The 15014-nt window shown below is 46.6% G+C and overlaps 1 protein-coding gene across 3 annotated transcripts in view; it reads left to right on the top strand.

The window, feature by feature from the left end:
- Positions 1-15014, top strand: part of ERBB4 (erb-b2 receptor tyrosine kinase 4) — a 574171-nt gene that overhangs the window by 210077 nt on the left and 349080 nt on the right. For all 3 annotated transcript variants that reach the window (XM_050711632.1, XM_050711633.1, XM_050711631.1), the window contains exon 2: positions 1983-2134. In XM_050711632.1, coding sequence (XP_050567589.1) covers positions 1983-2134 — 152 coding nt within the window. The remainder of the gene's footprint in view (positions 1-1982; positions 2135-15014) is intronic.

Below are 15014 nucleotides of genomic sequence, written 5' to 3'. Positions count from 1 at the left end.
TTACCCACTTACGAAGTTGGGAATCCTCAAAAATACCCATTAAATGTTACGAACAAAATCCTGTGTTGGAGTGTTTTACTCTAAATGGTAAGGTTTTCTGAGAAAACTTTCAAAAGCAGGAATGTTCGTGCTTTAAATCACGGCTTGAAATCAGGTAGTATTTATTTTAAAATTCATGTAAACCAGACAGTATTTTTACTTTTTGTTTTGCAGCACACTGTAATGTATTTCAAACATTTCAAGTTTATAAACTTAGTGAGAACTTTGAAATTGTAATTTGAGTAAGTCATAGAAAGTATTAAAAAACTACATCCCTTGCATTATTTCCTTTGGTAACTAGACCAAGCATGTACATGGTAAAGCAGTCCTATGTAGTGCCTGTTCTGCTTTCGTCTATGCTTCAGCTGCTAGAAACGCAAGAAAAGAGAATTATCTGCTAACCCCTGAGCCCACAAATGGCTCATAGTAATGCCAGCCCCGGTATTGCTCCCTGGTGGGGCATCCCAGTTGAGGAGGAGCAGCTTTCCGCTGCCATTTGTAGGGCAGGGGGAGTTTCCTTGGGAGCAAACTTTGAGCAGTCGGGAGGCTTTTGGCTGCCTCCCGCAGCCCTTCACCAGCTGGCTGTTTGAGGCTCGAATCGCCCTGGCACCGGAGCAGATTGCTCTGCAGCAGGCGAGATGGGCAGCAGAGGACGCAGATGAGAATTGTTCCCATTTCTATTAAAAAAATAAAACAAAACAAAACAAAAAGGGTGTAGTAAGTAAATAATAATAATAGTACTCCAAAACCTAATCGCTTTTGGTCTTTTAAAGGAAAAAGGACCTGCATCATTCAAAAGAGCATATTTTAGCCAATTTTACTGATTAGGCCTCCAGTCCTGGAGGGTTTTGTTTGTATTGATTTAATCCAGCAGTGGGAATGGCTCCAGAAATGCTCTTCTGGTCTGGCTCACGTTTTGCATAATATAATGCCCATTTCAAAAGCGCGGATAGATTCAGATTAATTTGTTCGCAGATAAGAACAGCCCACAAGCTGTCAGTAGAGAGGAAAAGTAAGTGTATGTGAAAAAAAAAAAAAAGAAAAGGCCAGCCCCATGCTCAAACATTTAAGTAGCATTGCTCTTATGACAGGCTGAGAGCTGCATGAAAAAATGCTGCTGTAAAATCCTGCTTCTGTGTTTCTTTCCTGGATTCATTTTTGTCGCTGCTTGATGCACGGCAATCTAATAGACTGAGCGGAGCTGTGATTTGGCACTGGCTTTGAACGGGACTTGAAGATTCAGAACAGAGTACTGTAATATTAAAGAACATCTTCGGAAAACTGACTGTATTTGGCTGGTATTTCCTAACTCGTCTGACACAGCTCCCTTGTGCATTCAGATCACAGTCTCGTGACTTGCAGAAAGACAGTAGGCTTTTGCTCTGTCTTTTATTATTTAATTGTGCAGAGCTCGGGAGAGCTGGGGACTTCAGGAAAGAGGAGGGAAAATGATGCTGGGTACAAGCCTTCTGGCCAGGTTGCTCTTGGTTTCTTGACAGGTCCTTCTAGGTGTCAGCTGAATAGGAAAAATGGTGGATTGCACATGTCAGCTCAGATGCACAGGTCTCTCTGGCCTCTTATCCTTAAATTTGTGAACATCTAGTATTCAGCATCCTGTATCCAGGGACTTCACCTGGTCCTGGTTTTTGCTCTTGATGTGCTGCGGTCAACTTGTTTTCCATTTGCCCTATGTGTTTGCATTTTCCATGTTTCTGGATGTTCAGTGGTAAATACCAGCACCTGGTCACTTTGGTGAGAGGTATTTAAATTGCTGAGATGATCATGGACCTTCTCAACTCTGCTGCTGGTACTCAATCCTGTGAATAACTCAGAATTTTTATTCCAGCTACCTCTATCCCTGGATATAAATCTTCCTTCCTTCCTTCTCTGCACCTGTTCCCCTCTTCCTTACTCGCTCTGATTGCATTTGTGGTTTGTTGCAGTGTGTGCTGGCACCGAGAACAAGCTGAGCTCCCTCTCGGACCTGGAGCAGCAATACCGGGCCCTGCGCAAGTACTATGAGAACTGTGAGGTAGTTATGGGCAACCTGGAAATCACCAGCATCGAGCACAACCGAGACCTCTCTTTCCTGCGGGTAAGCAACCTTCTCTTTATTTCCTCTCCATCTTCTGTGTACAGGGGAGTAGCCACAACGCTGGGCTGGAGGATGGCAGGCCTCCTGCCCACCACCTCCCAGAGCCTGCAGGAGAAGAGGCTAATAAAATGTCACAGATGCACAGAACACAAGAGCGATGTCGTGGCTGTGACGGATGCTCTGAGTATGTCATTTACATGTGTCTAGGACGTGAGGGAGAAAGCTGTGTCACGCCGCAGGAGGGTGACACCAGTCTCTATGGCTGCGTACTGCCAGCGGGTCTGGAGCTCTTAGGGTAGGGTGTAGGGAGGTTGGAGCAGTGCAGATAAGCACTGGTGGCTTGGACAAGCTTGTCCTGATAAAATGTCATATGTGGACTGGTTAGTAGGGTAAACAAGGGAAGAACTCTGAAACAAAAGGTGTTTACTGAATTAACATAAAACCCTCTTCACTGTGGAGCCTGGATTGTGTGATCCGCCAGCTTCTTGCTTTAGAGGTTTCCCTATTTTGTTTAAATATCATGTTTTTAGCCTTTGTGTGTGTGAAGGAGTATTTCGACATGGTTTTTGCGTTACCTGTTAACTTGGTAGCAACTACAAGGAGTAGGAGGTGAATGCCAAATAGAAAGAATTTAAACCCATCATGATTTGGCATGCCAAAACTGATTATGTTTGAAAAAAGTACCCTGGTAAAGGAGTGATCCAATGCACATAGATGAAATTGGTGCGAGAACCATGTTTGAAAACAGCCTGTGGTGGTGTGGTTACAGACTGCACGGGTCATGCTCTCAAATAGAAGTCAAGCCGTGACATGGATAAGGATTTGTGTTGCCTGTATCGTATGGTATCGCTCGCATATCATTCTGCAAAACGCTCCTGTCACATGGCAAGATGCGTGTCTGCATGTAAGTGGCATTTTTGTAAAAAGCACGTAGGGGAGCAGCAGAGTTTTCATCCGGCAGCCCCGCAGGTTGTGTTACACTCGGGCGTTTGGTTTGCCAGGTCTTGGGTGAGCCTTGTGCTCAGTTTCAGTTCAGAAAAACTTGAGCTTTCCGTTACGGCTTCTAACAAAGGCAAAGCAGAGTCTCCGACAGTGTGTTTAACATTGCTTCGTGTTAAATTTGTTGGGGGTTTCGCAGGATTTCTGCTCTATACATCAGCCTATATTTGCTCAAAGCATACACCAGGCTGTGAAAAGATCTGCAAGCAAAATTCAGCTACCAGATACACGTCTGGAGTGAAGTTTGGGGTGCTAATTGCACTCAGACTAACAGGTTGCCTGTTAATTTGAGCGACGAATGCCTAGGAAGTAAATGCTGTCTGTACATTTCACAGTTGTGACAGGTGGGGAAAACACATATGTGCCTGAGCTCCGAAATAGATAGCCTTGGGGCAGCTGGACTAACGGTTCCCACTGCACTGCACGGGCAGCGGAGTCCTCGTGCAAGGGCAGGGTCCCTGCACTGCTTTGGGCAATGCTGGAGTTTCAGATGCTTCCTGAAACTCCCAATGGGGCCATTGTGCATGCCTCCGAATTCATCAGATTCATCGCAGATAGTTCACCCATTCAGCTTCCCATCCTTCTTATGCTGACCAACAGGTAGGTGGGGAGAACAAATTAATTGGGAATTAGGGAGTCACTGTTCCTCGTGGGGAGCTGCTGCAAGCAGAGGAAAATCTTAGCAAATGAGAGACGGTAAAACCAGCAAATGAGAGCAAAAAAGGATCCTGTGTAGTAAACAAAGGTTGTCCGGTTACATTTGCTTCTTGGCAACAGTTACCATTGCATTTTTATTAGCATTATTGCTTATCTTACCTAAGACTGCACTCTCACCAAAATCTCAGCAGAAAGCAGAACTTGAAACAAACCCCAGCAAACTGCAAATCTATGTAATGTGATAAATTGTGGTCATTAAAATAGAAAACCAAACAGGAGAACGTGTTCTCGGTGAGGCAAGTAAATAAACAAATGTTGGCATATTTGTGCCGATAATTCAACATTCATTAGTTAGGCAATATTACTTGTTCTATCATTTTAAAAGTGATTTTAACTGCCAAATGAAGGTGGCAGATGGGAGATAACTAAATGAAGGGCTATTTATCTCTCCTAGACTTCAGTGTGGTGAACTCATCCTGCAACTCATATGATGCTTCTCTGGCCTACTCCCCTTTTTTCCCAGTTTCTTGCAAAAATTGCCCTCTTTCTCCACCACGTGGACTTTGAGCAGTCAGGTGATGGTTTGTGTTGTCTGTACGTCTGTCTGAGGAGTACAGGGTTTCTTTGTGCCCACCTGCCTTCTCGGTAGCCCCCAGCTTAGAGGGAAGACCTAGCAAACTAGGCCTGCTCACCTTCTTATCATGCAATAATAAATGAATACCATAAATGAATTCAAGTGTGTGTGGGGGGAACAAATAATTTTATTTGTGCCGAGGAAGATTAAAAGATCAGCATCCCATCTTTCATATATATTCAGATATTTATTCCCTAAGTAGATTTGCTTTACGTGTACGAGTTAGCTCACTTAATCTGCTGATTAAGACTAAAAAGGGCTGTCTGTCACCTGAACGAAACGTTCAGCCACCAAACTTTGAAGCCTGAGAGCGTGTGCATGGCATTGAGATCACAAGCAGCTTCACTCACATAAGAAGGGTTTGTATATTCCACCAGTTTTTCCCAGCACTCTTGTATGCTCTCATCCTGCCGTTTTGGGAGCTAGGTATCCCCTGCTCGTGGGTGGCCAAAAGGAGGGAGAGCGATTGCAGCCCGAGGTTGTCCTTCACGTGAGCCGGCCTCTGGCTCCACCAGCTCTGCTCCTTGAGTCTCGCCGAGGCCAGAACGGAGATTTACCTCCTTGTTTGGGATTTCGGAAAAGATCAGCTATGCACTGGTTCCTATTGGAAATGACGGTTTGGTTTTGGAAACAGGACCTTATTCTAGTTTCACTTGGCAAAACTGACAGCTTGTATTGTGGGCAGGTCTTACTTCTTAATGGCATCTCTGCGTTCAATTTTCTGAATGAAAAACACAATTAGTATACCACAAAATCGTCTTCTGCAGGCACTCTTCTTCTGTTAAACACATTTAGTAAACAAGAGTTATCTTAGACTAATCCTTAGCCTTTTAGCAATTCGCAGGCAGTAAATTGTTTTCTTGTCCCTGGATTTTATTTAACCACTTCAGATTATTTATTTTTGAAGACATGACTGAAGTTCTGCACTGCTCACTGCAATAACTCTCCCAAATTATTATGAAACTTATTTCTAACTGCAATCAACAGCCTTCAGAAATGATCTACCATTGCTTGATAAATTCCTTGTTCATTTACCTCTGTAGTTCCCTTACCCACAGCAACGTTAGCAGTTATATCTGTGTGTCGTTTAACCGAGCTCGGCAGGCAGCTTTATAGCTGCTCTGTGTCTGCAGCAATGTATAGCCACGTTGTCTCAGTGTCGACACACAGAACTGGGTGGGCTGTGAAAACCAGGACCCTTAGACTTTGTGGCAGGTGGAGTTCGAGGGTTTGGGTGTTATATCAAGAATATAGGTAATTTTTTGCTTCTGGCTGCGTTACAGTCTGGGAGGAGGATTGGGTCAGACAGAGCCCCTCTGAGGAAGGCAGCTTGCCTGAGCAAGCAAGGGAAGAGTTGCTTGCCAACCTCGCTGCCTGGCCCCTGGGTGGTCAGGACTGCTTCTGGTTAAAAAAAAAATAATCTGTATTTTTAGGAAGCTTTCTGCTCTCTTTTAACAAACCAAGTCTATGCAGATCCTTCTGAAAGCTCTGGCTGCCTTGCCGACCCAGTGGCAGGGCAGGGACAGAGCCTGCGGCTTGAACAGACGCGTTGGGCTGAGGAATGCAGAGACAGGAGTGCAGTGCCACATCCAGTTTGCTCAGCAGATCCCAGCAGTGATAGATACGGCTCCTGAAGGCCTGGCAGAACAGCCCGCATCCTCTTCTGCAACAAAATGGTATCTTAATTCCCAGCTGACAGGCTTGGAGAGGGTCCCAGCTCAGCAGAAAGGGAGTGGGACAGGGAGTAGTGCCTGTCAGGAGTCCTCAGAAAGGAGAGGCTCTAGAGTGGTTCTGCCTACATGGAGGGGGATTTTCCCCAGCCGTGCTTGGGAAGTATTGCACATCAGCCCTAGTAGATCTGGGGAGACGAGGATTTGCTGGACAAAGCTGCCCCATGGCACCTCTCCTGCAGTGAGCTGCATCAGGACAGCCTCACCAGCACGTGTTGTCCTTGGCTGGACAGGTACCAGGTAATTACAGACCTGGAAGTCAAATACATGTCCTTATTTGTAACTGCCCTCTCAGGACCTTACCCATAAGAAACAAAGCATAAAGAGCCAAATAGTGTGCCGGCAGCAGCGTGATGGGCAGGGCTGCATGTGCCACACACACACAATCTTGGAGGAAAGAGGACACCTCCGACTTGCTGCCTAAATCTGGCCGAGGCGTCCTGCACACACGGCAATAAAAGCAGCTGCTGCGCTGGGGGGGTTACAGGAGGCCAGGGGCATGCCAGGCCCTGCTCCTGGCATGGACAAAATGTTTTACACCGGCCGTGATCAGCTGCCAACTGTGTTGGATGAACCCGAGCCGTGTTTGAAGCGAGTTGGATCCCAAATTCAGAGGGTGGAGTGGGAGCAGAGGCCAGCTGCGCGGTGCATCTGTGATACAGCTCCTCTCCGGGAGGATGCCTTTTTCTTCATTTCCCTTTGCTTTTGCAGAAACCATGGCTTAAAATAGTCTCAGCAGTATAAGCTGATCTCAAACCAGCCAGGGAGTATCGATTGCAAAGGGGAGGAAGGGCTTGGGTTCATGTGGCCCTCCAGACCTGTCCTGCCTGCAGAAACGGGTGGTCAAGTGGCAAGTCCGTGCTGCAGCCGCTACGAAGAGCACGGTGCAGTGTGTTAGTACAGTAAGAAGTGAGGTGATAAAAAAAATAAATATATATATAATTTAGTGCCACCAACCTCAGGGCAGGGATTGGCATTTCTAAAGCCACACTCATCCCCTCTCACGATGCTGTCCTGCTCCTCTCCCTTGCTGCTAGCCAGCCAGCGGTGTTCACGCTTACCTTGTCCGTAGGTGAGTGAGCCAGCACCTGGGTGCTTGCTGCTGCTCCAAAGACCAATATTACAGCTGCATAGTCCCTGGCATAACCTCCCCCAGCTCCATCCCAACCCCACAGCTCCTGGAGCCTCACCAGCAGGCAGGTAAAAGCACCGGGTGCTTTCAGTGTGTGTAGAGGCACTGTGTTAGTCCTGTGCTTTCCCCCTTCATGAGGCATCGATACAAGAACATCCACGTCCCTGCAGCATCTGCTTTCCCGTGCTGTCCAGGCCAGGTGTGTGTAATACAGGTACATCCTCATCACACCACACGCTGCACGTAGCTGCCTCTGTGCCTCCCTTCCTCATGTGCTCCAGAAACCCTCTCCTAGAGCTTCCCTCCCCTCCCAAAAGCTGCCCGTGCAGCCTCTGGTCTCCCACCTGCCCCCCTCCCTCCCCACATTTCTTCCAAGTCTTCCCCATCGTGCCTGGCCACCCTTGCCTGCTGAGGGTGCCAATAACCCTGGCAGCACCCGCAGCAGTGGGAGGAGCGCGGGGTTAAACAAATGCATTTGCTCTCGCTTCTAACTCCGTGGTACGCAGCTATCCCTGTCCGGCTCTCGCAGAACCATTTCTTCATGTTGCTCACAAACCCAGCAGCTCCGTCTCTCCACGCAGTTCATGCTGTTGGTAGTTGCCCCCAGCCAGGTTTTGGCTCTGTTTTTATACTCCTCCCATCTCTGTTCTTTTATTTTTGTAGCTGTCCAGGGCATTGCAACAGGCCGAGTAATGGGCTGGGAGGATCGCTTCTCTTCCATACACAATCCAACCTCGTGTCCCTACAATGAACTGAAAAACCCACCAGTGGAACCTCTCTTTCTGCTCTCCTCCTTTCCAAAACCAGTAATGCAAAACCAGACTAGAAGCGCTCTGCAGTGTAGTTTTTGGCTTGGTGTTGAGGCTGGAAGTGTAACTTACAGACTGTGCAAGCTGGTACTCTTCTGTTTTGAATTAAAATTTTAGCTTCTGCAGAACAAACAGAGAAGAGAATTAATATACAATTAATTCTCGAGCTGAATTTGTCAAGCCATAACCAAATATATGTACATTTGTTATTGCCCCATTAATTTAGCAATTACTTTTGGTGGCTTCGTATGAAAGATATAGCTCGAAATAACCACTTGTTTGCAAGAAGAGCAGTGTGCTGCATAAATGCAGGCTCCTGTTTTGATCCAAGGACTGTCACGCTGCCCTCCTTGGCTGTGTGTGCACCAGGTGCTGTGCAGCTCCCCAGGCAGAGCTTTTTGGGGAAGTGCAGGGCTGCAGGTGGTGCCTCTCTAGGGAATGTGTCCCTGCTGAGGATGGCATCATCCATCGGATGGCACTGCCACAGGGCAGGAGGCCGGGGTGGTGGCTTTCACTTGTTTCTGCTTTTCTGTGACCAATCTGCTGTACAAGGCACGAGCTGCTGTCTGTGTGGAGCAACTAGCAGGTGGCATCAATGAGCCTGTCAGCAGCACAGGCATCTGTTCGTGGAGGTTTTGGAGAGGCTCCGGGGGGACACAGGGACAGATCCCAACCTGCGGCCTTGTTTCCCTACCACCCATGTTGGTCAAGAGCTTCCCCAGCTCCTAGCAGCCCTTGTCTTTGTGAAGCCTTCAGTTTGGGTGAACATCCGTCAGCTGTATCACACACGGAGATTTGAAGTCCAGGGTGATTAAAGAGTCTCTTTAAATTTTCTGTAGTTTTTCCCTTTCAGCTCCCATTGTAGTGGAGGCGCCCCACCTCCTGCCGCCCGGGAAGCCTGTCTGATTCATATGCACGGCAGTGATAGCAACTCTTGAGAGATAAAAGAAGCCTGACTTAAATTATTCAGAGTAACCCAAACCCACGCACATGCTCAACATCAGTAATACCTTTTGCTCTTACTGTCCTGTTCTCGTGGCTGCAGCGAAGCCGCCCTTCATTTCGCAGAGCACCCGGGAGGCGATGCAGGGCAGCATCACCCTTGTCCTTGTCCAGATTCATAACATAAACGAATGCAACCGTTGAGATTCGATTCATCACTCTGCCCAGGCTTGTTGTTATTTTATTCGCTATAGACTGCTAATTTCTTTTTTTCCCAATTGCTTGGTATCTCGTCACACTCTTCTGCCAGTCCTTGATGGGTTCTGATGCTGTCAGCTCCTGCGTGTCTGTGAAGTGCGTTTGGTTCAGCCCGCATCCCAACCTTGCTGGGACAGGTACTGTGAAAACACCGGTGGTGGAAGGAAAACATTATTAAAAATAAACAGTGCAAACCTTCTTAATTAGGTGGTGTTTCTCTTAGAAGCTGATCTGCCCTCTAGGCAAGTGAAAGCAATTATGCCTTCCCTTTCAACCACCTTACGCTGCTAATGATCTTACTCTTGTAAATGTAAACCTCTCCCCTAGGAAGTGCTGGCCTCATTGAAGCTGGACAAAATCAAACAAGGAGGTAAAGTTAAGCTAACTTACAACAAAAGACTAGTTGCAAACACTTTTAAATTCTAAATGGATTTATTAGGTTATAAAGCAAATGAGTACTTATCTTCCAGCCACAGAAAGAGAGGTTATCCGCATTTGGCATCAGCAGTGAGTGTAATGAGTTTTCAAATCTAATCTTGACCCTAACTTGGAGCTGGAGTAAACTCCACCACTTCACACCTTTCCCTGATGAACTGTGCTCAGGTGTCTTTAAGGTTTATTTCTTCTCCTCTTTGTCCACCCACCCTCTCAGATCTTCTCCACAGAGACTGAAGTCAAGAGAGGCCCAGGCAAGGTATAGGTAGGTACAGATAGGTACAGATATATATAATTGTTTTATAGTGGTATGCAGTAAGTGAAAGCATTTTGTGCTTTCCTTTGAGTGATATTTTTCCATTTTCCTCAGCATTTAGGAAATGAATTGCCAATTTTTCCTTTAGTTCTCCCTCCCTCCAATCCCATTTTACTATGGAACAAAATGAAATTTAACCAACTGACTGTCAGAGAGCTGAATAATCTTGCATTGTAATACACCGACTCAGAGTCCTGGATCAATGGGCTTGAATTGCTGCTAAAAGCTATATGAAAGGGAAACCAAAGTCTTTTGCCGTAAGCTCTGTCAAGGGGTGGAGGAGCAGAGGGATGGATGGAGGCTTAGCCAACAGTTTTTGTGCTAAACCAGATCAATTTTAAAGGTTTCCTCTGTAGATGCCTGCTAGAGGGCTTTTATAGTTCAGAAATGTCAGCACAATTGTGCAGATTGCAGCATTTAGCAGCATTAGCACTCCCACCCCAACCCCGATATGAGTACGAGGCCGTCGTGGAGCCACGTGTGTCACGCAGCATCCTGCGTGGGTAGGGTGCGGGCAGAGGGAGAAGCAGCCTTCCTGAGCACCCACCGGGGGCATTTCAGGTGTTCCCAAGGTCGTGTCCTCATGGTAGCTGCTCCGTTGTGCTGGGCTGTTTTGAGGAGCCGGGTGGCTGGATCTTCCAGGGGCTGATGGTGGCTCTGTCTGCTGAACCGCGGGGTATGAGATGATGTATTTCTGAGATGAGATGTCCCTGGTGTCAAATGTCGTCACAGAGAGGTCGAATTGGGAGGTTTTGGTTAACGCACTGAGGATCTAGTGCGAGGCAGTAGTTGTGCTGGTGGCTAAGCACAACCGTCCCCATTGCCTTCTCCTGCTGGGGTTTGAAGTTTAGTAGGAGGCTAATAGTGTTTGCGTGCTGTATTGACTAGCAGGTTCCTTTTCCCCCTTTTGCGGTGATTAGTCCTGCCAGAGAGGAAGAGTGAAGTGCTCTGAGGTACTGTGAGAACATAGTAAACGGGAAAATGTCAAAAGGAGGGTGGAAATATCATGCTGATTTTGAAACACCTGCACTGTTTTGTGCAGGGAAAATAAATGATTGCTTAATGTTGCTCAGTGGAAGGAGAGGTTATACCAACAATGCATTTTGTAAAAGAGTTTATGCTCACGCTATAAGAAGACAACCTTAACAAGCCCAAAATGGAGACAAGAGACCCTTGAATAAATGCTGTTCAGTTTGAAAAGGATTGCAATAGGTAACTGAATGGTCCAGGAGCTTGAATAGTGGCCAGAGCTCCCTCTGATGTCTGGTACTTTGGGACTGATTCAGGTCTTAAATGCCACCAAGGGAGTTGTGAAGCATTATTTATTGTTTTTATAAGTCTGGGTAATCTGGGTGACTGTGGTATATTGCTCCCTTGAAATGGGAAAGCTTGAGATGTTGGCTACTGCTTGAAACTCCTGCTTTAACCCCCCCTTTTTTTAAAACCCCTTTTCATACCAGCCTTGCTTACATGTAGAAAGACCCTTCCTGCCTTGAATTTGGAAGGGGGATTTTGCAAACAGTGTCCCCTCCAGAAAGGACCAAGGGGAAGGGGAGAGCAGAAGGGATGGCAAGGCATGTGTCCTATGGCTGCTATAAATCAAAAGCTGCAACCCTGTGTAATACATACCTCAGGAATAATAATGGCAGTTCATCCTTCAAAAACACCGTGTGGAGTGAAGGGCCGAGAAAGGAAAATCTATAATGAATATCAGGGAATTAATGGCTGTCTCTGCAAAACTGTAGAATAACCTCTTCAGGAAGCAGATGATGTTGCTGGATTCCTTTCAAACCCACGGAGTGATCAACTAGAAAATGCGTCTGCTGTGAGGAACAGCCTAGCTTTGATAAGGGCGTGGGAAACATGACCTAATAGGTCTTAGATTGCTCTCACTTTTAAAATAACATTTTTTAATTTCTCTGCAGACAGGGGAGGTTTTAGGTAAAAGAAGGAAGGGTATTCTCCAGATGTGTTGCCTTCCCACTCTCCTTGCCAGTGAGCTCAGGGCGAAGCGTACGTGCTTCTGGGACAGCTGGTCTCTGCGAAAATGTTTATATCTCAGCTGCTGTGCAGCCTCAGGGATCTTCAAGTGATTTGGAAAAGGCTCTTGTAGTTAAAAGTATAGAAGGTGATTAAGGAAGAAATTCAACACCTATGGCCCCGTCCTCCTTTTATTTCTGTCCCTTCCATGGGATACTCTGGTGGAGAAGTGCCTTACCTGAAAAAGGGAAACCTATTCAAAACAGCTATTGCAGCCATCTCTACGCAAGGACTGTGCAGCAAGGGATGGGACGAATTGCAGTGCTCAGTAACTGACAGAGACGTGCAAGCAGAAAGAAATAAGAAGGAAATACTTGCAAATATTTGTGCTGCCTTTAAACCAACAGAGAACAGCAACAGCCGCGCAGCTTAAACCTGAAACATTTTGCTGGGATTTGTTGCAGTTGTGGTTATCTGACTGCTGACTGATATCCTCCTTCCCTGCCCCTCCTGCCTACTCATTTCCTGAAAATGCAGATATTTGTAATTGAGGCCAGGTGAGGTCCGTCCGTTTAGCAAACAGCAAGCCGACCCCAGCCATGCTGTCGATGAGCTCCAGTGCTCGGCGTCGGCGTGGCCGGAGGTTCTGGAGGCGATGCCCGGTAATGACGGCGGATGCTGAAACACGCTCCCGTGTCAGCTAATCAGTTCAGTGCCAAAGCAATCATTTGATCTCAGCAGAACAGCTGGTTTTAAACTACAGATTATCCACCACTTCATCTCCTCACTTAGCTGTGGAGCTGATTTGTTTCGGCTATAGATCAATTACACCCCAAAAACAACACTCGGTTCGCTCATAGCATGTGAAATGAAGACAAAACCGATGGAGGCACTAATGATAGATCTTCCATTACAGATCCTCCATCCATGCGCATAAATATCCATCACCGGGGAGCGAGCGCTCGTTCATTCCTCCAGCCAGTCATGCTCATTTCATTAGGATACAATGAATTATTTTAACAGAACAATGCATATATAAGAATAAAATGTGGCTAAAAGGACATTTATTTCTTGTGCAGCCTATAAGTGTCCCTGGTTGGGTGACACCAAAATCACTCAAACTGATCAAATGCAAAATCAAATACGTATGGTTAGAGCCTGTTGGGAGGCGATGTTTATCATGTTAGAGGCAATTTAGTCATACCAAAGAAAGTGTTTTCATGCTGTTTTTTTTCTTGGTGCTGTTACAACCTTTTAATCAAAAATATCTTCCCCCAGCCCCCAAAGAGAAAGAAAAGCTCTTCGGGAGTTTGGGAAAGTGTGATGGAAAAGCTGGTGGTAGCGTAGCACGAGCTCTGCTCTGCTCCTGTTTGCAGCAGGCATTTCCTTTTTCTGGTCAGGGAAGGGAGGATCTTAGTTGGCAGTTGTGCAGTCCTAATTAAGAAGAAAAAAATTATCCCTTCTGAAGAGTTAGTCTAATTTTTTTCATCCTCCAACCCCTCAGTCTTGACCCCCTCACCTTGCAGATCTATCCGTCTGGCACATGCCTAGCCTAGGCTGATGAAATGACAAATTCCTGAAATGCTGAAATAACATATTGCTACAGGTGTCCCTAATAGGCAAGCTGGTGTTTCTTGGGCAGAGTAGGCCTGGCAGACTTAAATCCACACTCACATCAATACGTTTGCACCCCCCGTGGCAGGCCTGCCTCAGGATCAGTTCAGCTTATGTTGCTGTGTGTTGGCGAGGCAGTGTAGGGCTGAAGAGAGCTGGCTGCAGGTATTCAAAATGCAGATTTCAGGTGAATTATTAAAATAAAAAGGTGTTTTGCTTTGGCTTGTGATACTGCTGCTTGACCAAAACGTGGTGTTTCTCAATCGCTTTCTATTTAATAGAAGAGATAACCACTGTTATCCCCTAACGGGTTGCGGTAATACAGCACATCATGTGCTGATATGCATGAAAATGTTTTCCAGGCTTTCAGTCCCAATGAAAAAATAAGGTTATGTCAATGGATTTCCTTATACGTGCTGTACACCGAGAGCATCAAAACCAGGCACCTGCAGGTCACCTGCGCTCTTGTACGTGTGCTCTCGCCTATGGAGCAAGGTTCCCCTTCCTGCCCAATGGGAAATAAGGGCTGGCTCCTTACATCCGTCCTTTTCTCTGCTGTTCCTGAGATTGGATGAAATGCTTATTCAGCTTCAATGGCAGTGCTCTTTTTATGTCTCATTTACCTCGATGTTATGTATTCAGTAGGCAGAGGTTTAATGAATGTAGTTCCTGGCCTTTCTGCACGCTCAGTTCTGCATACTTGTGATAACCTTTTCATTTTTTGGCTTCTGGTGGAAACGTGCTGCTCAGGAAGCAGCATGTGAGGACACCGAAGGGTGCTGTGGGAACGAGAAGGTGCTCACACTGCACTGGGAGCTGGCCTGCAGGGTCTGGCTTTGATCGGGTGATGGAGAGCAGAGAGCTCAAGGCAGGAGTTCAGGGCACATCCTACTAGGGAGTACAATCAGCCTCTGTTAATTAAATATAAATATATATATATGAATCCCTCTCCATCACACTCTTTTACACCTGGTATGATGTTCTTAACATAATTTCTTGGTTTTGTTAGATGACTGTCACAGCAGCGAGACCCCTGATTTGTTCAGCAGAGACCCAGCAGGATCAGTGGCTGCCACGTGCACGCTAGGGAGATGTAAAACCACCCTCAGGTAGATTGGTTTTCTGAAGAGGGATTTCTCAGGTGGTGTTTGGAGCAACCTGCACTGGGAGTTTTTCTCTCTGTCCCTAGGCAGAGTGATGGGAGAAGGGAGCGTTTTAAGTGTGGTTTCCTATGGCCCCATTTCGGGAAGTGCTGAGCAGCTGTTTCCAGGAGACCTCGTGGTGCTCCTTAGTCCTGGGGCACATGTCCCGGGGCTCACGTTCTCCCCTTGGTCAGCCTCACAATGTGCATACAGAAAGATCAGCGCTGGATGG

The sequence above is a fragment of the Cygnus atratus genome, chromosome 6 (assembly GCF_013377495.2).
Source record: "Cygnus atratus isolate AKBS03 ecotype Queensland, Australia chromosome 6, CAtr_DNAZoo_HiC_assembly, whole genome shotgun sequence".
NCBI classification, from domain to species: Eukaryota; Metazoa; Chordata; class Aves; order Anseriformes; family Anatidae; genus Cygnus; species Cygnus atratus.
Note: the sequence above shows the minus strand (reverse complement) of the source record. Positions and strands in the feature narration are given on the sequence as shown.